The 25,503-nt window shown below is 38.7% G+C and overlaps 2 protein-coding genes across 3 annotated transcripts in view; both read right to left on the reverse strand.

Moving 5' to 3' along the window:
- LOC139943668 (sorting nexin-14-like) overlaps positions 1-15,649 on the reverse strand; it is a 27,873-nt gene extending 12,224 nt beyond the window's left edge. For both annotated transcript variants that reach the window (XR_011786872.1, XM_071940403.1), the window contains exons 1-15: positions 15,519-15,649; positions 13,312-13,500; positions 12,320-12,398; positions 11,406-11,449; positions 10,920-11,095; positions 10,054-10,210; positions 9,181-9,256; positions 8,599-8,643; positions 8,102-8,185; positions 7,373-7,487; positions 6,639-6,794; positions 5,700-5,757; positions 4,764-4,830; positions 4,592-4,647; positions 2-87 (exon numbers count right to left, since the gene is read on the reverse strand). Coding sequence is in view for 1 of the 2 variants with exons in the window: in XM_071940403.1 (XP_071796504.1) it covers positions 2-87; positions 4,592-4,647; positions 4,764-4,830; positions 5,700-5,757; positions 6,639-6,794; positions 7,373-7,487; positions 8,102-8,185; positions 8,599-8,643; positions 9,181-9,256; positions 10,054-10,210; positions 10,920-11,095; positions 11,406-11,449; positions 12,320-12,398; positions 13,312-13,500; positions 15,519-15,637 (1,507 nt within the window). In the remaining variant the exon portion in view is untranslated. The remainder of the gene's footprint in view (position 1; positions 88-4,591; positions 4,648-4,763; positions 4,831-5,699; positions 5,758-6,638; positions 6,795-7,372; positions 7,488-8,101; positions 8,186-8,598; positions 8,644-9,180; positions 9,257-10,053; positions 10,211-10,919; positions 11,096-11,405; positions 11,450-12,319; positions 12,399-13,311; positions 13,501-15,518) is intronic.
- Positions 15,650-19,227: 3,578 nt separating this feature from the next.
- LOC139944191 (uncharacterized) overlaps positions 19,228-25,503 on the reverse strand; it is an 83,196-nt gene continuing 76,920 nt past the window's right edge. The window contains exons 88-94 of the mRNA XM_071941158.1: positions 24,745-24,864; positions 24,238-24,351; positions 23,655-23,774; positions 22,667-22,780; positions 22,225-22,338; positions 20,392-20,505; positions 19,228-19,833 (exon numbers count right to left, since the gene is read on the reverse strand). Of these exons, the coding sequence (XP_071797259.1) occupies positions 19,658-19,833; positions 20,392-20,505; positions 22,225-22,338; positions 22,667-22,780; positions 23,655-23,774; positions 24,238-24,351; positions 24,745-24,864 (872 nt within the window). The 3' untranslated portion in view covers positions 19,228-19,657. The remainder of the gene's footprint in view (positions 19,834-20,391; positions 20,506-22,224; positions 22,339-22,666; positions 22,781-23,654; positions 23,775-24,237; positions 24,352-24,744; positions 24,865-25,503) is intronic.

Raw genomic sequence — 25,503 nt, forward strand, 5'->3', positions numbered from 1 at the left:
CCATTGGAGCTTCTAAACACCCCTTTGATTTTACTGCCAAGTCTGTGCATAGCAGCAATTGGATCACTTGATCTCTTCGTCATGGTCCTTTGGAAAAAAGACAAGGCATGAGGAGAAATAATGATCATGTAGGGATATTTCAAGTTCTGCTTTACTTGAATGGTCTAGAAGATACAAGTAGCTATGTAGAAAATGTTATAAACCACAAGGGTAACCGAGTGGGTAAATTTAAAATTATTTTGGGTCAAACAAAGACAAATTTACTAGAGCATGTAGAGTGGGACACAAACCAATGACCTCCGACATGTTAATATGGAGGTCATTGGTTCGAGTCCCACTCTCTAGTAAATTCTTTTTTGTTCATCCCCAAATCATTAATATAGAAAATGTTCAAACATAAGTTATAATATTGTAATTGATTTGTGAGAATAAAAAACATTTAAGAACATGTTACACTCTGCATGCTGAAAACTTTGCACGATGTCACAATTCCAAATACTGGGGTTGTTTTTACGAACAGTTAGGACTAGTCCTAACTTAGGATTAATCCTAAGAGATATTAAAAACTTAAGGCTAGTCCTAAGTTAGGGCGAGTAGCTCGCCCTTACTCGAGATAAGACTAGTCCTAACTCTTTGTGAAATCTACCCCTAGATTAGGCCCTATAACTAACAATTTGTTAAGGGATGTTAGTTAACACAACTGAAAACACAAGATACATAATTACTCTTGAGAAATGGAAAACATGTCATGAAATCACTCTCTTTCCAATAAAAAACCAACAGTGTTGGTCGGACTACTAAACAATCAAGCAATACTTTGCACAAGGCAAGGGATACATGCCAATAAAACATTTCAAAAGTATATTACATGTTGAAAGTGGAGTAAAGCCCTGTTCATACTTCCTGCAAATGCGAAGCGAATTTTAACGTCACGTTGCAAAGGGGTTGAGCACAAGTCAACTGATGCGAATTAGTTGTTGTGAATTTGTGGCGCCAAAATTCGCTTTGCATTCGCAGAAAGTATGAACCAGCCTTTACAAGAGGGAAAACACAAAACATAATTTTTGATTGAGTATATACGACAATAAAGAAATATAAAACACTGCAAATCTGAGGTTGCTAAACAAAATGATCCCCTGTAGCATAGAATTATTCCAGATATACAAATTATTCTGTAATTTTTGCATAAGATGTCACCTTTAATCTGAGTGATCAGCTACAAGTTTGAACTAGACTGTGTTACATTCTGGAAGGTAACAAGTTAAAACACCTAGCAATTAATGTAGAGCTTAACATAATCTGTTATTATTACATACACTTATAAAAAATATGAAACATTGAATTACAAACACTAGTCCTGTACTGTTACTACACATTAAACACGTCTTACATACAATGAACAAAGCTTGCAGACAAAAACTTACACCACAACAGTAATTTCTACATTTAATATGTAAATTTAAGAATAAGATTTGAAGAGTGAGCAGCCAATGTTCTTATGCAGCAATGCTATGTTGGAGAAAACAGCCAACAAATGTATGACAAGCATAACGTGTCTATAAGCCTCAATATTTTCACTTTATCTTAAAGGCGGAATAAAAAGGTTGTAACTTTAGGCTAGCCTTGAGGTTTTTTGAGTTTTTTTGGGGGGTATCTGAGGTTAAATCTCAAGTTACCTCAAGTTACCGCTTGTTTAACTCAAATTATTTGGTCACTGAATGTTATTAAAGACAATATAGCGAGCATTATATGTCAATTATAGAGCTAAGAAAATGTTCCGAGTTAACCAGAGCCTTTTTGATTAGGACACTGTGTTTTAGTGTAGCACAGAGGAAGTCCAGCTGGGACTTAAAAGTTTAAGGTATGTCATGGCCTAGAGATTAAGAGCACCGGATTCAAACTCTGGTGTTTCTGATCAGCAAACTGTGGGTTTTAGTCCCGGTCGTGACATCCGTGTCCTTATGCAAGACACTTAACCATGAGGTTTCATCCTTCAGATGGGACATAAAGCTGTTGGTTCTGGGTGTTGTGTAGCTCACATAAAATAACCCAGAGCACTTATCGTAAAGAGAAAGGGTTGCCCTGGTGTTCCTTTGATTTGCAGCATATTGCGCAACAGCACCTTGTAAACCATTACATGGTGCTATGTAAAAGGAGTAGGTCTCATAATTAAAACATAGTCCCACATATGTACCTTGCAGGAAAATACTGAATGTTGAAGTGCCATGAGCGCCACTGAGTGACGGATATGCGCGCTATATAAGAAGCCACTGTTATTATAATGATCACTTTGCTAAATACTATCACGAACATCACATACAAGCAAAAACAATCGACACTGTCTGACATTACACCATAATGGTTGGGCCCGTCAACAAATAACGTGCAGTGGCATACTTAATGGAGTTTGCAGCTCGTTGCGGTGGTGGCGTTGGTTGAGGGGAAGGAATAACCGGTGGGGTTGGAGGTAACTCAGATTCAGGGCTCCAAAATGTAAGCAGTAATACAAGAATTATAAATGGTGGCAAGAACAGAGGGAAACATTATGCGATCAATTTTACACTTGAGTAAATACATGTCACCCGTACTCCTGGTCAACCAAACATGGTGCTAAAAGGTCAAGTGATTCTGGAGTGCAATGAATATCATTTCCTTCAACTGCCTTCTTCTACTGCCTGCTTCAACAGATCTCTTCAACCATGTCAACAGGGCCCAATTCCATGGCTCTGCTTACCGCCGAATTATCGGCTTTTGTGCAAGCGCCAAATGTCTGCGCTAGCTGTGTAAGCGCAGAATGCATAGCAATGTGGACTACGCTTGCACACCAGCCAAAATTTCTTGCTAACAGGCTGTGAAATGTGCTTGACCAAAGCGCTGAATACCATGCTTTCGTATGCATTGATTCTTTGTAGTTTTTATGCTACCATGCTTTCGTATGTACCGATTCTTTGCTTACGATAAGCAGAGCCATGAAATTGGAGCTGCTATGCACAAAAATTTGCTTAGCATGAAATTTGATACACGATTATCAACCAAATTTCCAAGTGATTTTCAGGATTTATAAGCAAACAACAGCTGAAAACCAGTAACAAGCAATATGCAACAAATGGAAATTTGGTTGGTAATCTTGTTTTTATCAAGGAATAAATTTCATGCTAAGCAAGTTTTTGTGCTTAGCAGCTCTATGAAATTGGGCCCTGATCAACTGCCTATATGTATACACTGTATTACATCTATGGTGTGAGTGAACTATGTGTACAATGTTTGTTCCATACTCCAACACCACTGAACTAATGTAGACTGTCTTTAAATGCCCATGAACATGTATGTGGCAAGTACAGATACACACATAATGTTACCGCAAACCAAATATTTATAAGAAATTTAAGAAAGTCATTTATTGGAAGATGGACTGTCTCCTCATGGAATGGAACACTCCATCTTTCAACTCATGAAAATATCCTCACCATTGCGCACTGATAAACATTCATTATTATATTAAATATATATTGATTGGTCAGGCAATGTATTACTTTTGTATGAATGGACAATAAACGAGTGGTTTTTTAATATAATTTTCCAATGTTGTAAATCAGGTGTGTAAAGCAGTGAGGGTGAATCAATGATAAAGGCACTGGACACCTTTGGTAATTGTCAAAGACAAGTATTCTCACTTGGTAGGCCTATATCCCATATCTGTTTACATTCATAAAAATAACTGTACAAATTTTGACTCAATTGGTCATCGAAGATGCAAAAAATAACCTTGTTGCACAAATTTGCGTGCTTTCAGATGTCTAAAAATGCTTCAGGCCAGAAATATTTCAATATTTGAGTAAAATAAATACCTCTTTCTCGAAAACTATGATACTTCAGAGAGAACCTTTCTCACAATGGTTTATACCAAGTAAGTTTTTATGCTAACAACTATTTTGAGTAATTACCAATAGTGTCCAGCACCTTTAAAGATGACTGTTGTACGTGTTCATCGTTGTGCTCATGATACAGTTATGAGATGACACAATTAAGCATTAAATAAAAACATTATCTGGAAAGTCAGTAATACCTTACATGTAACTTGACTATTTTAAACAAAATACAAGTATGGTCGTTTGGCCAAATGGTGTAAAACATTCGCTGGATTGGGGCAAGTGATTGGTAGAGTGAACTTGTAGTGTGAACAGTTCATTTTAGCATTTTTTTTTTTAGCATACGAGGAAGACTCTGCTAGGTTTGAACTGTAGACCATTAACAATTTTTTTTTAATTTCCACTCAAAACTTTGTATTTATTGTGTTTGACTTGTAGGCAGGTTTTTATGGATTAAAAAAACTTGCTTTGAAATAATCTGCAATTCATAGTGGGATGCGCTCAGTTTCATAAAGCTGATTAGTAGCAAACGGTGCTCCAAGATTTGTTTCTGCTAAATACAAATGAAGCAAGGTACCAGTCATAAACACTGTGCAATACATGGTCTTGGCTGGTAATCTGTTTCTGCTAAACATGACTTTTAGCATGTTTAGTGCTAAGCGGTTTGTTTGTGCTTATTCTTGCGGTTATGAGATTGACATAACACCGGTTTTGACACTCACCTCTGCTGAAGTTTGGGAAGAACCTGCTGTCGTTTTCCACACATTAATGTGTAATACTGTCAAAGATAACGAAAAGAAAACATTCATTAACAGAGATGTGAGTTTAAAGCATTAGTGCTGGGTGCTATTTGAGGCAGTGTACACATAAACATGTAGAAATAAATAAACTTACCTCATCACTGTGATGGAACAATGGACAGAACACATTCTCCATCAGCTTATATGCATGCTCATACGCTCTGTAAAGAAATACAGTTTGAGGCAATTTTAGGTTTCAAGTCCAAAACAGATTTTGGGGGTTGAACAAAGAAAATTGACTAGAGTGGGACTCGAACCAACGACCTCCGGATGAACGTGCCGGCGCTCTACCAACTGAGCTATCTAGCCCTATATTGGCAGTGTCCCTATTTTGTCAAAATCTTTGTTGGGGTTGTCAGATCAGAAGCTATACAACCGCTAACTGCCGTGTAGCCAGGGATCACACCCAAATTAAGATACAACCTGGGAAGCGGCAGCCAGGGGATCACCTTAAGGGGATGCGACTTTTTGTTTCAGATATCAATATAAACCACAAGGGAAACTGACTAGTTAAATTTTTAAATGATTTTGGGGGTTAAACAAAGACAAATTAACATGAGTGGAACCCGAACAACGACCTCCGGATTAGCGTGCAGACGCTCTACCAATTGAGCTATCTAGCCCTATGCTGGGGATCTCCTTATTTTGTCAATTTAGTCAACTAGCCACTTTTGTAAACTTTTCTTGATAGATAGCTCAGTTGGTAGAGCGCCAGGACGTTTGAAGGTCGTTGGTTCGAGTCACACTCTAGTCAATGTTTCTTTATTCAACCCAAAAAAAATAATTCAAAAATTTACCCAGTCAGTTGTGGTTTATATTGAAGTCTAATACAGTACACAGATTTAAGAAGTTGCCATAACCGCTGCTAATATATAGCCATGATAGCTATCTCGGTGTTTAGATGGTAAGACATCTGCTCTAAAATTGAAAAGGTTGTGGGTTAGAATCCAACCCAAGTAATATGCCTGTGATTTTGTTGGGTGGGGGTGGGGTGCAGGCGTTAAAAGCAGTTTTATAATTATGTACATACCTAAATAGTGTTGATGAAGTTCGCAATCTTGTCACACCTTCATATGGGCCGTTCACAACTAAAAGACCAATAAAAAATGACTTTTAACAAGTTGTCGTTGATACTTTCTGCAGCGGTACCTGATTTTAAATGGTATAATTTTCCGTGAGCTCGCCAAACATGACTTGCTTCATCCTTCGCTCACCCACAAAGACACACCAAAGACTTGAACTCCATTTGCATGTCTTTGAAATCTGTGGGTGATAGCATTGAGCAAGTTCGAGTTCTCACATTAGTCGACCTGTGACTGACCACTGACCTCTAACGTACATGCCCAGTGATGCACTCACTCGAACGACTGGTTTGGAAGCTTTGTCAACCCTCGATACCCTGATACTCAACGCTTCATTGCTTTCCGCGTTTTCGCTAAAGTGTCACTGGTTCCCTTCTGTGCTTTACACATGATAGCATGGAACAGGCTATTTGGACCATGGAAGGAACCATGATCATGAGGCTGGTTAGAAATGGTCAATCTCAATAGTCAACCAATGGTCTCTAAGGTCAAGTGGTTAGGACAAAGTATAAAACTGGCCATTGTTAAAGACACTGGACACTATGTGAAAAGTTTAACTCAATTAAGTTTAACTAAATTGGTCATCGAACTTGTGAGATAATAATGGAAGAAAAAAATGCCCTTATCACATGAAGTTGTGTGCTTTCAGATGCTTGATTTCGAGACCTCAAAATCTAATTCTGAGGTCTCGCAATCGTATTTGAGGAAAATTACTTCTTTCGTGAAAACTACGTTCCTTCAAAGGGAGCCGTCTCTAACAATGTTTTATACTATCAAACTCTCCCTATTACTCGTTACCAAGCAAGGTTTTATTCTAGCAATTATTTTGAGGAATTACCAATAGTGTGCACTGCCTATATGAATGAATACTTGTATCTATGACTTACTTTCTTGGATTTCTTCTTCGATGTCTTCATCAAACTTGATTTTATCCACAGCACCTGTAGCAAAGTACAACTGGTGTAGATCCTGCGCTTCTCTGTGAAGAGACTGCTTTTGTTCATCAGTCATGTCTGGCACCAGACTCCGCCGATTGAAATCCTCTAAAAAACAAAAATAATTGTACTAATTTTTAGCTTGGTCCTGTTGTGTAACGAACGTAAAAGAACCGAATGCACTTATCAAAAAGGGAAAGGGATTCGCCCCGGTGTTCCTGGTTTGATTGGCGGCATAATGCGCCACAGCACCTTGTAAACCATAACATGGTGTAACGTTAATGGAGTAGGTCTCATAATTCAAATGCAGTACCCCATACCTTGCAAGAAAATACTGTATATTTAAGCACCTTGAGTGCACTGAGTGATGGATATGCCCGCTATATAAGAAGCCACTACTGTTATTAATATTAATAACATTAATCTTTACTCCATAGACGATGTGACCTATGTTTACATTCAAACTGCCCCTTGTTGAAAAAACACTACATACTTCATGTTTCGCCGGGCACTGAGTTGCGTAGTCATAGTAAGATTGCGTACACTTTCTAGCTGGCTGCCAAAACACTGGTTTTGCCCGGCGGTATGCGCGCGAATCAGGTTATGGTTTTCGAGTGACGTCAGAGGTCACATCGTCTATACACTGTAATTTATTTAATGTGACATAAATTATCCAAATTACATACCAACAGTGAGACAGAACTGTAAAATATTAAGAGCTCCGTCTCTCTTCATGTATTGAAGAAACGGGAAGAGAAGAGAATGGTTGCTAAGAATCTCTGACATTTCGTACTGGAGGGCCTGATTGGGACAAGAACAAAGGTCAAAGGTTACCATGAATATTTACATGAATAATAATGAGATAGTAATGAGGGTAACTTGTTTATTCCCCATACCACCAGAAAATCAGGAGACAGCGCATTTTCAGTTTTAGGCACTAGGATTCCATTTTACACTCCATCAACAGTTCTACCCTTGTGCCATAAACATTTCTGCAAATACCCATTGCTTAAGTGCCAACTGTAGAATGAGGTGCATGCTGGTCTAGCTAGCGATCAAACTAAACTGTTAGCTACACCATCATTCACCTTATTCCACACCTAACACGCGTGTACCGAGTATTTGTGATAAGGTGTATGTCCAAAAGGTTACTGAAACATGCTTTTTTAATCAGTAACTCTCGCCCAGTTTGGCCTGCACGTTCACATAGCAGAGAGCCCACCTTTTATTACAGGACTTTCTTTGCCTAAATGCTGCGGGCTTGGTCGTTGTTTTCCGTCTTAGGTTGCTGATTCTGATTCCTATTGTCATTATTTTTTTCATCTCATTCTCTGAGGGCTTTGCAACCAAAGGAAAAGGCGCTTTATAAATCTGGTTATGACTATTTTTGTTATTATTATAAATTTGAGTCTTACCGATGATTTCTTGTAGGGACGGACATTGCTGAAAGTTTCCAGTAAAACAACTTGCTTTGAAGGTGGATCACAAGCAGCTGGAAACTGTAAAAGTAAAAACAAGATTCAACAAAACTTAATCCAAAATCATCCGAACAACAACTAGGAGGGTTTCAGTATTATATTTAAAATGAACTTGTGCAGATGAAGGATATATGGACTGGCACAGTTCAGTCACTAAAAACTACAAGGGTCTGTGTGAGCGGTGCAGGTATATCATTTCGAATATTTCCATATTTGCTTGCAACAGTCCAAGTCAGAAATTACAAGAGCCTGGACAACAGTGCAATATGTCGTTTGACTGAGATTATTTTCTGACTTTGATGCGATGGAGTAATTACATTTCCTGCATTTAGTTCTTTTTTTGACAGATGACAATCAAACAAATATGGATATCGGCACAAGTCCAAAATTAACATTGGTAAAAATTTGGTGTGAAACCGACTTTGATTGCTTACCGGTTCTTCGTCAAAGAAAATCATCAGAAGTTTGTTGACAATATCCTGTAAAAAAACATACGGGATTATTTGACATTTTGTTTGACACTTTATTCTTGTTGGCAGCCTTATATGGCATCATCGGGGAGCGCTGGATGGCAGAATACTTTCCGGGAAAAGTCATTGTTATTAATAATAATAATACGTTTTGATATCGCGTCTTTCACACCCGAAGGACTTCTCCAGGCGCTCCGACATATCAATACCCCTGGTCACTGTGCCATTTTATTCACTCCTTAAACCATCTCAGCTCCCTGGGGAGTATACAGCCTGGGCAAAATTATGCGCTTCTAAGCTAAATCAATCCAATGAACCATCTCCACCCTCACAGGTACCCATTTACCCCCTGGGTGGAGAGAAGCAATTATAGTTAAGTGTGTCTTGCTCAAGGACACAAGTGTCATAACCCGGACTCAAACCAACAATTGTATTCGCTTGTCCACGACACCCCAAAAGTAAACCCTTTAAAGCCATGTCACACAAAGCAATTCACAGTCAGCTGGTCCCAGTCAATTTATTATTACTATAGAACAAAAAGCTTACGGGATCTGCCACAACGTCCATTCCCAGTAAGAATACAGATCCACTTGCAACTTCACGTACGAAGGTTTCTGTAGTCCTAGAAATAAAAAAATATCCAGACCAGCAATCAATAGATAATAAATTAATTGAATGCGCCTGTGTTTGCATGCCAAGCACATATTTAGGTACATTAATAGGTCTTTGGTTGACAAGATCGAGCATACCATCACAGTCCAACAGTTTGGGTGTTGACTTTAATAATAACTATAGTGGCCGTTGAGTGACACATACATGTCTTAGTTAGTTGGCTAGTTAGTTTTAGTTAGTTGGCTAGTTTCCTGGTCATGTCAGTTAGTTTGTCCGTGTCATTATCCCGCTGGTAAGTTTCACCTATTTGAATGTTAACCAAGACCTTTGTAAAACATTTTTCCGATAAGATAACATAAGATAAGTTGAGAACTTTATTATCCCTCACTGGGGAAATTAAAACCCGGCTTAAAGGCAGTGGACACTATTGGTAATTACTCAAAATAGTTATTAGCACAAAACCTTACTTTGTGACGAGTAATGGGGAGCTGTGTATAGTATAAAACATTGTGAGAAACGGCTCCCTCTGAAGTAACGTAGTTTTCGAGAGCGAAGTAATTTTCCACGAATTTGATTTCAAGACCTCAGAATTAGATTTTGAGGTCTCGAAATCAAGCATCTGAAAGCACACAACTTTGTGTTTTTTCTTTCATTATTATCTCGCAACTTCGACGACCAATTGAGCTCAAATTTTCACAGGTTTGTTATTTAATGCATATGTTGAGATACACCAAGTGAGAAGACAGGTCTTTGACAATGACTAACAGTGTCCAGTGTCTTTAAGTTAAGATGATTTCCCATGCTTACTTGTTATTATGAGAGTTGGCTGGAATCAGTACAGTAAACAGCAGTTCACATAGATTCCTGAGGTATTCGTGTTCCGTCTTGCGATTTCTAGCTGCACAATGGAGATGGTCGCCGTACGTCTTGATCACCAAATCTTGGAAGTCTTCACCCCACTTGGCTTTAGACGAGAAAGAGAACATAATGTTACCAGGTTGCTACCTTTAAGTTGTCTTGCATTAATATCAAAGGGACCAATAGTAATGGACTAGGGTTTTGGACGTTTAACTGGTTAAACAAAGCTGACAGTACAAACAAAATGAAACCTTCCTTTTCTTTAAAAAGTTAGCCCCAGACAGTATCCAGGTAGAAAAGAGGAAACTTAACAAAACAATGGAATGTAATGTTAGCTTATAGTAAAGTAATATTCTGTGCTCAAGCAGCTTTATGAAATTATGCTCGAATTGAATCTCGGCAATAGACCACTCAGCCATATATAAGCAAAGGTTAAATGCTACTACAAACTTGATACATAACAAAGATCATCATCATCGTCAGGTCGTCTTGTCAGACGATGCCTGCACAGGTCGTTCCAACAGCCTGTGCATGCCTTCGTGCTCAGGGCCCGTGAATAACAAAGATAGAGCATTAAATATTAGTTTATACAACAATGATTCACCACAAATTCTCAATAGCCTTTGCACAAAATCTGAAGAAAACTGAAGCAGGTTCATACTACATGCTAATGCTAATGAGATACAAGTTTTGACGACACAGGCCTGTTTTTGCAGTGAATGTTTCACAGGAGTTCAGCGCAAGTCAACTGATGCTAATTATTTGTTATAAATTTGTGTAGTCAAAATTTGAAGTAAGTATGAACCAGGCTTTACCTTTTCTTTTAGCTCTTAATAAAACATCTAGATGTCTCAAGGCAGCTTTGACGAGTCTGTCCAGAATGAAAGTCGGGAGGTCGATTTCCCGAACACGACGTATCACCACGGCGATGAGGAAACGAAGTGACATTCTCAACTCATTCACAAACTCTTCCTCTTTGCTGATGAATGGACTACAGGCAACAGAAATATGATAACAACAACAATAATAACACAAGTTCTTATATAGCGCATTTCACAATAACCATATCAATGTGCTTTTTATTTGCGCCCTGGTCATTCGGCCAATAACACTCTTTTAATCTTTCTCAGCTCCCTGGAGAGTATACAGCCTAAGCAACCGTAGCGCTCCAAAGGCTTTTCTCATACACAATATCAACCCATATCCTCACAGGTGGCAATTTATACACCTTGCCAACATATATTTTGTGTTAATACTCTTAACTTTATTTTTGTTATTTTGAGAGTCATAGATGAACTTACGTGTACCAGCTGTAGACATATTCTTGCAAAATCAACTCCAGTAACTGTAAAAACAAACCATATTAATAGTAATAATAATAAAAACATTAACAATAATGATAGTGGCTTCTTATAAAGTGCGCATATCCATTACCCAGTGACACTCAATGTATTTGGGACTACCTTTGAATTATGAGACCTACTCCTTTAACATAGCACCATGTAAGGGTTTACAAGGTGCTATTGGCGCAATATGCTGCAAATCAAACCAGGAATACCGCGGCGAACCCCTGCACTGGATTCTTTGACGCCCTAAAGCCAGTTTAATACTTCCTGCGAAAGCGAATGGGATACGAATATTGACGTCACAAGTTAGCAACGAATAATTCGTAGCAGTTCAGTTCAACTCAACTCACTTGCGAATATCGCTGCGAAAGGAGGGTTGTGGCGTCAAATTCACGTCAATTTCGATTCTCATACGCATTCAGAGCAAGTATGAACCGGGCTTTACACAACACAAGGGACCAGCGGCTTTACATCCCATCCAAAGGACGAAGCATCGTGGTTAAGTGTCTTGCTTAATGACACATGTATCATGACTGGGACTCAAACCCACACTCTGCTGATCAGAAACACCAGAGCTTGAGTCTGGTGCTCTTAACCTCTAGGTCATGACACGCCACCAAAAAAAAAAACATTCCTAATAAAAAAGGTATCTGTGAATGTTGGAAATTTTTTGATAATAATTTTGTTTTAATTCTTTGGTCAGCATCAATCTTAGTGAACACTTAGACAGTGTCCTAATTGGCGTCTACAGCTACGGCTAAGACTGTTGCCAAAGAGTGTTGCTAAGGACGTCCTATACCTCAACGCATGATGATGCTGAAATCTAGCCATAGCCGTAGCTGTAGCCGCTAATTTGGGCTTGGCCTTACCTCTGAGAGGGCAGCATCAACTCGTTCTGGTAAATAGACATCATTCCATGGCTGCACTTTATTTAAAGTCAGTTCAACCCTGAAAATGCATGTCAAAAAAAATTGTACTGTAAAACAAATAAGCCTTTTAATTAGAATCTGAAAGCACCAAATTTGTGCAACAAGGGTGTTTTTTTTTTTTCTTTCATTATTCTTTTGCAACTTCAATTATAACCAATTGACCCCAAATGTTCACAGATTTGTCATTTTATGCATGTTTGGATACGCCAAGTGAGATACTGGTCTTGTACAATTACCAAAGGTGTCCAATGCCTCTAGAGTCAGGCCGAACCAAATTCTGAATTAAAAGTACATGAAAAGTTTGACATCTGAATCAGTTACATGTAGGAGCGATTGGACACGCTTCATGAGGTCGAACATTTGACTGTTGAAGCAGTCATTCAGAACGACTCTGGAGTGCCTTGGTTGCAGACGTCGATCTTGTCATGAGCCGAGCCAATGTAAATATTATATTAAGTTCGCCTGTATGAAACCAAAATTTAATTGGGTTGACCTAGGGTCGCTCCTAATCTATTTGGCACGACTCTGGCGCGCCTGTCTTAAAGCCATTGGACACTTTCGGAACAAAACAAAAATTAAAAGTTCACAGATTTACAAATAACTTACAGGGTGTACAGAAGGTAATGGTGAAAGAATTCTCTTGAAATATTAGTCCATGAAATGCTTTACTTTTTGAGAAAACATTAAAACAATATCAATTCTCGATATCGAGATTTACGGATTTATTTTAAACACATGTCATGACACTGTGAAACGTGCGGAAACAAGGGTGGGTTTTCCCGTTATTTTCTCCCGACTCCGATGACTGATTGAGCCTAACTTTTAACAGGTTTGTTATTTTATATATAAGTTGTGATACACGAAGTGTGGGCCTTGGACAATACCTTTTACCGAAAGTGTCCGATGGCTTTAAACGGGTGTTAGTTTCTTACTTGTGCCTGACGCAATCAGAATGACTACACACTGGGCAGACTTGGGATGATGTCTGCTCCTTGGATATTGACTTCTTTCTCTCATACCAGATGAGGAGGTTTGGGAGGATAGAGACTCGGTTGAAGAGGATATAGAAAGATGTCATCCCAGCAAGGAAGAACCATGGTATTGCAAGAAAGGACAGGTAGCTGAGGAAAAATACACATTTTATAATTTATGATCAATGGTTCATTACAGTTTTATGTTGAACAGGGTTGAGAGTCATTACTAAAGAAAAAGTCTGATACTTGGATACAAATTCAAAGTGACTGAAGGTATGTTGAAATGATGTCATTTTATAACCCTGTGGTTATAGATTCCAGGGAACTTTTGGAAACGGTCCAAAGCACTAAATAAGTAGACCAATGAGCAGGATTTCTTTATTTGTGGAAAAAACATATTGTCTGATTTTCTTCAGGCCAACATAAAAAGTCTGAATTCAGCCAAAAGTTTGAACAATTTCATCCCTGGTTTAATTTTAAAAAGATGGAAGCCCCTTTCAATGCGAACTTGAAAATAACTTTTTACTGTTTTTTTTTTGCCCATTTTCAAAACATCACATCTGGCGGAATCATCACTTGGTGAGCCCTGTCATGTACATTGTAGCAATTAAACCGCGCTTGGAATTTACAAAGGTTTTAATTAGAACAAGTTCTCAGTAAAATCTCATTTTAAAAACTTTTTTGAGTACACGTTAAAAGGGATAGGGCTGATAAGCTTTGTGAAAAAAATTCACAATCAAAAAATAAAAAGATTTTTTTAAATCATCTATCCAACCTTTTTACAATTACACTTGCACTTCATCATGTGTTGAAGGTTTAAAAGTTTTGGTTTTACGTTGCGAGAGGTAGTCCGCCATTTACAGTGCTTATCCATGCACGACATTGGAGCCACGTCATATGTTTTCATAACTTTCATTGGTTGGTATTTTATTGAATATTCAGAAGCTAGTATGCCATGCCACGCAAAATAATTTAAAAATCTCGTTAAACTAATGTTAAACAAATCTAATTACATTTTTGTCCCAAGACAAATGGCTTGAATCTGGAGATCATGACAGTAAAACACCCCACCCCCTTGAAACACAAAAACTTCATAACAATCTGTTTTCCTTCATTTCAGACCAGCAATATTTGGTTTTAGGAGATAAGAAACCAATATGCAGACATATTTACTATATTTATCAGAAATTATTATTTATAGTATGCAGTTAATAATAATAAAAATGTTTTCCTATATTGGCACGCTGTAGATCCCAAATAGCAACTACACCACGTGATCTATCTAGTGACTGAAGGAGAATGAAACTCAATCAAGCAGTAGCAGATGATAATTTTGTTTTGAACTTTCAAGGTTGGATGTTGTTACTTTGACTCCATTTGATTGTCGACATTTTAATAATGCACCAGTGACGTTTACCAAAAATTTATCATTTTATAAATGTTTGAGCACTATTTATGAGAAGAAACTTTATTCTCAGCATGAGTAAAACTGTTACCGGTGGAGCTTGCACAGTCTAGCGGTAAACGGGGGAAAAGTTTCCGTATGGCGCCACCACTTTTTCATTCGATATGAAATAATATAGTATCTAATTTACCTCAATAAGATATCCCTTTTTGTAAAAATGAGTGAAAAAGTGGTGGCGCCATACGGAAAGTTATCCTAAACAGGAATCAAAGTTGGAGTTTTAAAACATAGGGTCGATAACATATACGACCCTACAATACGTGGCATTTGGACCATTGAATTTCTCCTGCGTGAGGAGACCTTTAATTTTAATTTGATGTACACTTTTTCACTAATTTTTACAAAAAGGGATATCTCATGCATTGTCTTCAGTCTTGGTCTTTGACAGAAAATGACTTGAGCTTGAGCATGTGTTGAGGTATAATTAATTCAAATTATATGACTTCATATCGAATAAAAACAATGTGGCGCCATACAGAAACTTTTCCCTTTTTAGCAAATCACGGCCCAAAACGACCCACACCCACCTTACCCCGCCCCTCTTATATAGAAAAGTGTAACCCACCCTGTACGTAGTGTAAAACATGTACTTACATACATACTACATGGTCACGGTGAACACAAATTTTATTTTTAGTTTACAGGTTGCCTGATTTTATACAACAAATTACTCCAATAAACGATGTAAAGTGTTACTTACTTGTAGAAGACAATAGTTAGTACAATGAGTCCACCAACACCAGCAGAAAGAGCTCTATTTTCCCTCAGCTGATCTCGCAAATTGGAGATTTCTTCACGAACCAACTGCCGTACGGCCATTTTGATGTAACTTTGTTTTTCCCAAGTGAAGATGTTTCGTCCCAACTGCAGAATTGCCCTAACTGTAGTTTCGCACCGTTCCCAACTTGAGTGTGTCAGTTGGGACGCCCAATTATAGTTGGGCCCCTAATATCTGTAACCAGTTAGTCTTGTCTAAAGACCTTCTCTCGATTATTTTTCCCCTGAGAGGGCGCTACCACAGTTTAACAGAGATCATCAGTACGTGAAGCGGTTGTATAGAGAGAGCGGGTCGTGTATGATAATGGAAATATTATGACAAATTAGCACGAGAGTCAAGACTAGTTGGTTATTGATCTCTGAATGCTCTGGAACCCAGCTGTAGTTGGGCTGTCCAAACTTTAACTTTTAGTTGGGAATGGTCCCGATCCCAACTACAGTTGGGCCGGAGCCCCATTGGATGCTTTGTGCACAGTATACGGGCCATGGTGAACCCGTGATATGGCAATATTCCTGTACCCATTGCTTGTGCACAGTATACAGGAACATGGGAAGACGGACCGTTACATTTTCGTGCTGTGGACCCGGGATATGGCAATATTCCTATGCCCATTGCTTTGTGCACAGCATACGGGCCATGGTGAACCCGTGATATGGCTATATTCCTGTACCCATCGCTTGTGCACAGTATATGGGAAGGCAGACCGTTACATTTTCGTGCTGTGGACCCGGGATATGACAATATTCCTATGCCCATTGCTTGTGCACGGTATATGATGAGAAGACAGACCGTTAGTTACATTTACTTGCTGTGAGGACCCATGATCTAGCTTTTTTACTGGTGTTTTTGAACTCTTACCTTTGATTTAAGCGACTCTATTATAGAGACTTGTACAGTAACTTTATTGTTATTGTGGAATTGAACTTGGTTGCTGGTTTTAAATAATAATAATCCCCCTTTTTCGGCTGTACATAAAATATAAAGTGTATGTTTTTCTGTCATTAAATTCTTTCTTTTATTTATAAATTTGTTACTATCATGTAACATTTTTTTCCACAGGTCCCTCACACCTATTTTTAATATCATCCTACATTTGATCTTGCTATTCTTTAATTTATAGTTGTATCATGATGCAACTTGCTCTCTAAATCCTACCCTTTCATGTTTCCCTGCATTGTTATACGAACAATGCATGTAACATTTTTTTCCACAGGTCCCTCACACCTATTTTTAATATCATCCTACATTTGATCTTGCTATTCTTTAATTTATAGTTGTATCATGATGCAACTTGCTCTCTAAATCCTACCCTTTCATGTTTCCCTGCATTGTTATACGAACAATGCATTTTCCACTTTTATGGTCCAGTAACCCTTCCTTTCATACTTCAAATCTTTTATCCTCACCACTTTATTCCTAGCCACCATTTGTTTATAAAAATAGAAACTTTGATTGGCTAAAATTTTCCCGCTTTTCTTTCTGGATCCTTCCCTTAATCCATTTCACCACTTTTTTTTCTATAAATGGATATGTATTTGTTTGACCTTGTTTTATGCCTCTGAAAAAGGTCCGGTTTGGATCGAAAGCTAAGGCTATCTACCCAACTCATTATAAAATATAGCAAGACGGTATACTTTTTAAATTATCTCCTTGTTGTTGTTGTTTTTTTATAGCAAGCAACATAGGAAACAAAAGCACCCAGGCCAATAGGATACCTTTTTTTTATTGTATGTCCTAGGTGTCATTTTCATTATTGTCTTGCTCTGTATTGTTTGATTGTATTGTTGACCCAATGACTGAATACCGAAAAAATAATATAAAACAAATATTAATAAGAACAATTCAAACAAAAACAGACGCAAAAAATATACACTAGATGAAACTCAAAACTTTTTTACCAGTAACATTTTATTAAAATTCAAAATTATCTTTTAATTAAAAAACATCCACAAGTTATCAAAAGTAAATATTTTCAGCATCAGTGCATCATTTTTGTTTATTTCAATACTTGCTGTTCTTAGTCCATTTCCGTGGAACAACTGTTACTGTTAATATTATTTAGTGGGGTTCAACCCAAGATCAAACACAGTTTTGTGATGTATTATTTTGCAGTAGATAGATAGAGTCATTAGGTCTTATACATTTAAGTTGTGTAAAAAGGCTTTGAGTTGATTTTCTTCATAGGGAAATTAGAAGCATCACTGTCATTACATAGCAACAACAAATGGACCTACACATTCCAAAGCCAAAATTTGCATAATGTCAAATGCAAATAATGCCTTATTTTTAAATAAATATCGTCAGAATTCAGGTTTGAGATAATATTTTAAAAAACTTCATGCTTAAGGATGTTATAATTTGCTCTTGACATCATGCTGAAAGAGCATCAAATACAAGACACCTGGAAATATCCCCACTGTCAGGAGATTGACTGGTGCTCATAAAACATATACCCGACTCAGTGAAGTAAACTCCATTTGTTTCACTTTTTTCAAACTTATAAGATTGAACACAAAATATTGATTGAATCAAACACAGAATGTAATTATGCCTTTTTATCAAGGACAACAAAGGTATAAAACTACACAATACTAAAATAAACAAAAATACATGTACATTTGCTTTTTAAAAAGTAAAGATTTCATAAGAATGTTTTTAACATAAATTTCGATACATACTAAATTCATTATTATTTAAATACTCAGGTAGATAGATTATTATAATGCTAAAATCCAGGCCCACTTTGATATAGCTGTTAAGGAGAAAATGCTTGCCAAATGTTTCATCATAACAGCATACTATTTAGCAAGGAACGAGCCACAAACAATAACAATATTTTGTATGGCAACCTGTTTCTGCTAAGTACTATGTTTATGCAATAAGCAATTTGTTCTTCTTTTATCAAGTTAGGTCCAGGTATAGACGATGTGACCTTTGTTTACATTCAAACCACCATATGTTGACAATAGACTGTACACGTCATGTTTCACCGGGCAAAAAAGATGCGTAGACATGGTAAGATTGCGTGTACTTTCTAGCTGGCTGCCAAAACACAAAGGTTTTGCCCAGCAGTATGCGCGCGAATCATGTTATGGTTTTCGAGTGACGTCAGAGGTCACATCGTCTATAAGAAAATGAAATACACTGTTGAACTCAATATGGATGGTGCAACAACAGGTAGTTTACAACTACACAACAGAATAATTATTAGATTGTCACTCTGAACAAAAACTCCATAATAATAAAAACAACAACTATTACAAGTGTAGACAGTGTGATTAAAAAAATATACCTGCCACTTTATTTTTAACACAAATAGCAGGAATATTATATCTGTCAAATACGATTATTTCATAAGCGGCAATATGGATATAAAAATATTGATGATAAGATACAAAAATTTATATAAAAATGGTGGACTATACACTACCATTTTATTTGGCATACACATGATAAACCTTTGCACACTGAGTACTGTTCCTCTCTACACTGTCTTTACAACAATATACAGTCATTACTTTCAAGAAATCCCTATATGGCCCTGTTCGAGTGAAATGATGTCCTTATTTTAGGACATTTTAACACAAACTCATTTCCAAGTATAAACGAGAGGTGCTCTTTTCCGATTCTGAAAATCTCAAAGTCAACTGATGAACATTTTAAAACACACTCTTTATAAAACTTTTGTTAAACTCAAAGTTTCTGACTGAAAAATACAAAATCACTGTATCTCACACTTGCATTTATTGAAAAAGCTTGCAATAAAGTGAAGTTGTGTATTTCTGACTTCACTCGAGCAAATGAATCAATCATGGCTTTCTGAACAAACAAAACAAGTTACTATCTCATATGTAAATGAAAATGGCAGTTGATCAAATTAAAACCCCATGACGATTATCTCGAAATAGTACATGTATATTTTGAGAAGCACCATTTTACCAATAGGGTCTTATAGGTATGTTAAATTTAATGGAATGGTGTGAAAGATGCACAAGTGCAGTGTATGTAGTCCTGAATGATGCACACATGTTGACTCTATAGCATTCTAGTGGTTTCTACGGTCACGCTTTTCCCCATTTAGGCTCTAGTTGACTGCTACTTCTTCCCCAAACACAGCAAAGGAGGATGAGGAACACAATAATAAGGAATCCAAGCGACGCCATGATAGCAATCCACATTGGATCCAGAATCAAAGGGCTGGCTATATGCTTGTTGGTCGTACCCGCAGTGGATGGTGCTGTTAGGAAATATATGAAAAATTATAATACTGTTAGTAACAAAGTGTATAATATAAGATTGTTTTTTAACGGTAACGTTTTTTCATTATCAAGTGATTCATGACTCACAGCGTGACGAAATAACTCAGCAGGCTATAACTCAGGACTCAGACTAAGACTGATGATACCTCATACTGTAGGACACAGCAACAAGATACTTGACTCATGCTCAAACTAACTCAGCAGGCTATAACTCAGGACTCAGACTAAGACTGACGATACCTCATACTGTAGGACACAGCAACAAGATACTCGACTCATACTCAAACTAACTCAGCAGGCTATAACTCAGGACTCAGACTAAGACTGACGATACCTCATACTGTAGGACACAGCAACAAGATACTCGACTCATACTCAAACTAACTCAGCAGGCTATAACTCAGGACTCAGACTACGTGTATACAATGACATCTTAGAGTTGGACTTTAACAATGAAACTTCAGATTCAAACTTGGACACAACAATGAGACTTTTTTTTTGTGGAAAAAATTACAAATGAATGTAAAGAATCTTACCAATATCACAGTTTTTACCCGAGAAGCCATTTTGGCAAATACATCTGTACTTATTCTGCTGGTTCAAGCATAGTGCTGAGTTCATGCACGGTTTACCAGCGCATTCATCAATATCTGTAATTGGAAAACAAAAATAATAACACATTCAAATAAAAGATGTTTATAACATTTCAAAGTACTCTTAGTTGTCCAAATGCATATGACGCTATGGCAATTCATCAAAGGCTTAAGGATGCAACGTCATCTTAGCTAAATATAAACACAACTCCTAACTGTCACCCATAAATCTAATGATGTGACAGACCTACATGTATCAAGACTAGTTTTTTTAGGAGAGATCGCCCAACTCACATGGCCGGACGCTCACTTCAAGGTGAGGGCTACATTTAACTGACTTGGGCTATCGACCCAAATCAACTGCCACCAGGAGCACATTGCCACCTACTCCTGGGGCTGAAACAGGGTAACCCCTTCACAGACCATAAGAATGTAGGCTTGGGTATCATCCATTAGGAGCCTGGCTGGAAGAGCAGAATGCACTAGGAGAGGCCTACTGCCACAAGGGACATGCTGCCACCTACATGTACTCCAGGGGATGAAACAGGGTTACCCCCTTCACAGTCCATGAGGATGTAGGCATGGGTATCATCCACTATAGGAGCCTGGCTGGAAGAGCAGAATGCACTAGGAGAGGCCTACTGCCACAAGGGACATGCTGCCACCTACATGTACTCCTGGGGATGAAACAGGGTTACCCCCTTCACAGTCCATGAGGATGTAGGCATGGGTATCATCCACTACTGGAGCCTGGCTGGAAGAGCAGAATGCACTAGGAGAGGCCTACTGCCACAAGGGACATGCTGCCACCTACATGTACTCCTGGGGATGAAACAGGGTTACCCCCTTCACAGTCCATGAGGATGTAGGCATGGGTATCATCCACTATAGGAGCCTGGCTGGTAGAGCAGAATGCACTAGGAGAGGCCTACTGCCACAAGGGACATGCTGCCACCTACATGTACTCCTGGGGATGAAACAGGGTTACCCCCTTCACAGTCCATGAGGATGTAGGCATGGGTATCATCCACTATAGGAGCCTGGCTGGTAGAGCAGAATGCACTAGGAGAGGCCTACTGCCACAAGGGACATGCTGCCACCTACATGTACTCCTGGGGATGAAACAGGGTTACCCCCTTCACAGTCCATGAGGATGTAGGCATGGGTATCATCCACTATAGGAGCCTGGATGGAAGAGCAGAATGCACTAGGAGAGGCCTACTGCCACAAGGGACATGCTGCCACCTACATGTACTCCTGGGGATGAAACAGGGTTACCCCCTTCACAGTCCATGAGGATGTAGGCATGGGTATCATCCACTATAGGAGCCTGGATGGAAGAGCAGAATGCACTAGGAGAGGCCTACTGCCACAAGGGACATGCTGCCACCTACATGTACTCCTGGGGATGAAACAGGGTTACCCCCTTCACAGTCCATAAGGATGTAGGCATGGGTATCATCCACTATAGGAGCCTGGCTGGAAGAGCAGAATGCACTAGGAGAGGCCTACTGCCACAAGGGACATGCTGCCACCTACATGTACTCCTGGGGATGAAACAGGGTTACCCCCTTCAGTCCTTAATGCTGATAAAGCAGAATGCACTACCTTCCCAACTTTTTATAAAGCAACTATGATTCAGTGCCTTGCTCATTCAAGGGTACAAGTGTCAAGGCCGGGGTTGAACTCACACTGCTAATGACAACAAAAGAGCTTGGGTCTGGTGAACTAGACTGCTCGGCCACACCATGCCATGTAATAAAACAAAAACCTTACCTCTGTGACAGAAAGTTCCTTCCCATCCTGGGAAACAGTCACATCGGAATGACGTTGCTCCAGTATCAGCACAAATACCAGACATGCACGGATTGTCAGCACAAGTTGTTACAACTGAAAATAAAATCAAACAATACAACTTTTTAATAGATGTTAAATTTGCATCAGGGATAAAGAATGTTAATTTTTATTTTACCCATATACACCGATGTGTGTTAGAACTGTATACCCAGTACTTACCCGAGTTCTGTGAAAAAAACATCACAGGTATATTACTCGGGTGGGACTCGAACCCACAACCTTTGCTATTCTAGAGAATTTTTATCATGTGAAAAGAACATGAGTAACTTTACACCTGTTTCCTTGTCTGTTACTGATAATTTAACGACTTACGTACATGTACACAACATCTGAATGAATTCTATTTATTGATGACACTTACAAGCTCCACAGTTGACTCCAGTAAACCCTGGCTGACATGAGCATCGATACAGACCTCCACCGGCTTCACTACACACTGCTTGATTCAGGCATGGATTACTATGACAACCAGTTTCTGTCAATCAAACATTTACATCAATAAAGTATATTGGTTATACCAGTGGACTAGAATAGGCCCGGTCACACAGGCCCCGATAACTAGAACGAAAATGAGAACGATAAAAATGCAAGCCCTTGGTTGGTTGAAATGCTCCACGCAGAATACGCCCACGCTCATTCAACCAATCGAGGGCGTGTTTTTTTTATCGTTATTGTTTTCGTTATCATTATCGGGGCCTGTGTGACCGGGCCTTTAGTGTTCCAAAAGTGTGCCCTTGTATTTATTGGTCTTGGAAGATGTATAGGTAGCCAGGGTGTCAGAATACATACAGTTTAGTTGAAGACTTTGGCTTCAATTCACACAACAAAGATTAATTTTATCACTCACAGATAAAATACATTATTCAGTGGACACCCACAACCGTTGTGGTGCCACCTTGGCTAGTTTTGTCGTGTCTGGTGGGCTTGACAAACCCTGTCCAGTTGGTCTTTGTGTGATGTTGCACATTTTTCCCAGGGCTTTTCTGGGGTACCTTGTTGCAAATGGGCAAGGCACCCTTCTTCAACCAATAATGTGCAGTTATGTAAAAAAACAGCGCCGTCACGCTGCATTTGTGCGGGAACCTCACTTTGGTTTAGCTTCCAATCAAGTCAACACCAAAGCTGATACCAATAAGCCAACTCAATGTGTACTTAGAGTAACTATAAATATTAATAGTAAACTTGTGGGTACAACCATGGGTAAAATCTCTTTTGAAGGAATGGTGGCTCTGACAAGAGCCGGTTTGGTCTCGACGTTTTTGAACAGTATACTCTGCTCGTATTCAGGAGACTTTTCAATGTGTATTGTTGTGTCCTCAGAGAATAAGAAAAACATTAAAGAAACTCACGTGTTTCACAGAATGCCCCGGTGAAGCCAGTCAGGCAGGTACACTCAAATGTAGTCACATCACGAGTAACGCACGCTCCGCCATTTTGACACGGAGTAAAACTACAAGGATCTGGAGGTGCTGTAGAAGGACCATGAAACAAAAGAATATTTTAATATAAGGGGATATTAATAAGAGAATATTAATTAGGGAATATTAATAAGAGAATATTAATAAGGGAATATTAATAAGGGAATATTAAAAAAGACCGATTGTTGTATCACCAAAATTCGCTTCACATTCGCATTTGCAGAAAGTATATGAACCGGGCTTTATTTAGTCTTTGTACACGTCCCAGTCATCATTAAAGATTTAACTTGCAAAATGGTTCACCGTGATGCAAACAATGGGCAACTTATGAATTCTTATTTCTTGACAGGTGAAGTTCATAATCATAGACCTCAAACCAATGTTTGTACATGTTGTATGAGAGAGATTAGCTGTTGCCAGCTTGGCTTGTACAACCTTGTGGGTTGCCGAGTTCCCTTGACGGGAAGATCATCTCAACAAACAAACAAACAAACATGATATATGACAAACTTACGGATTTCACAGTTGTCTCCAGCGAATTGACTCTGACAGAAGCAGAGGTATCGGTCGACTCCTCCGATGCACAAACCTCCATTTAGGCATGGTTGACTGGCACACTCATCGATATCTGTTGTCAAAAACAAACAGTCACATAGCAACACAGAGCTTAGCCTTACATCCTTTACTAATACCCCATCACACCAAACTTGTTCTCTCAAACCTATTCCTTTATAGCACCATGTAATGGTTACAAGGTGCTGTGGCACAATGCTGCCAATCAAACCAGGAACAACCCATTCTCTTTTCGAAATGCACTGGTTTTTTTTACGTGCATTACACTACACACAGGACCTATGTTTTTATGTCCCATCCGAAGGACCCAACAATAATGGTTAAGTCTTTTGCTTAAGGACACAAGTGTCATGACTGGGACTCGAACCCACACTCTGCTGATCAGAAACACCAGAGCTTGAGTTTGGTGTTCTTATCCGCTTTTGATATCATTACATTGACAATTTACCTGTTTGGCAGAATGAGCCTGTGTAGCCAGGGAGACATTGACAGAAATATTGGCCTCCTACATTACTGCATGTACCTCCATTACCGCATGGGTTGCTCAGTAGACAAGGATCAACAGACACTGAACGAAAAAAGGACACAGTTTGACTAAAACAACAACTGACAAGAACATTGCTTCAAATGTAGTATGGCAAGCTGCCAGGAATCTGGCATTGCCTTTGGTCGGGGCGAGTTGGTCTATAAAAAGCATTTTAAACCAATTGTTATGAAATGCATATGGTTCGAAAAATGTTTCAAAAGTAGAATATAATTCCACACAAAAAAGCCTGGAAATTGCATTTTCCTTCTACGATTATGAATTCCACAAATCAAGAAGTTGTGATTCAGTAACTTAACGCCAATACTTATTCTAGCCATTGTGAAATCAGTAGCTTGGTAGAATTCAAATCCACAACCTTCTGATTGCAAGTCCTGCAGTCTAACCACTGGACCACGGTTAGCTTGGTAGGTTTCAAACCCACAACCTTCAGATTGCAAGTCCTGCAGTCTAACCACTGGACCACAGTTAGCTTGGTAGGTTTCAAACCCACAACCTTCGGATTGCAAGTCCTGCAGTCTAACCACTGGACCACGGTTAGCTTGGTAGGATTCAAACCCACAACCTTGAGTCTGCAAGTCCTGCAGTTTTACCACTAGACCACGGTTAGCTTGGTAGGATTAAAACCAACAGCCTTGCAAGTGCATGACCAGCAGTCTTAAT

Source organism: Asterias amurensis, chromosome 11, assembly GCF_032118995.1.
Source record: "Asterias amurensis chromosome 11, ASM3211899v1".
Taxonomy (NCBI): domain Eukaryota; kingdom Metazoa; phylum Echinodermata; class Asteroidea; order Forcipulatida; family Asteriidae; genus Asterias; species Asterias amurensis.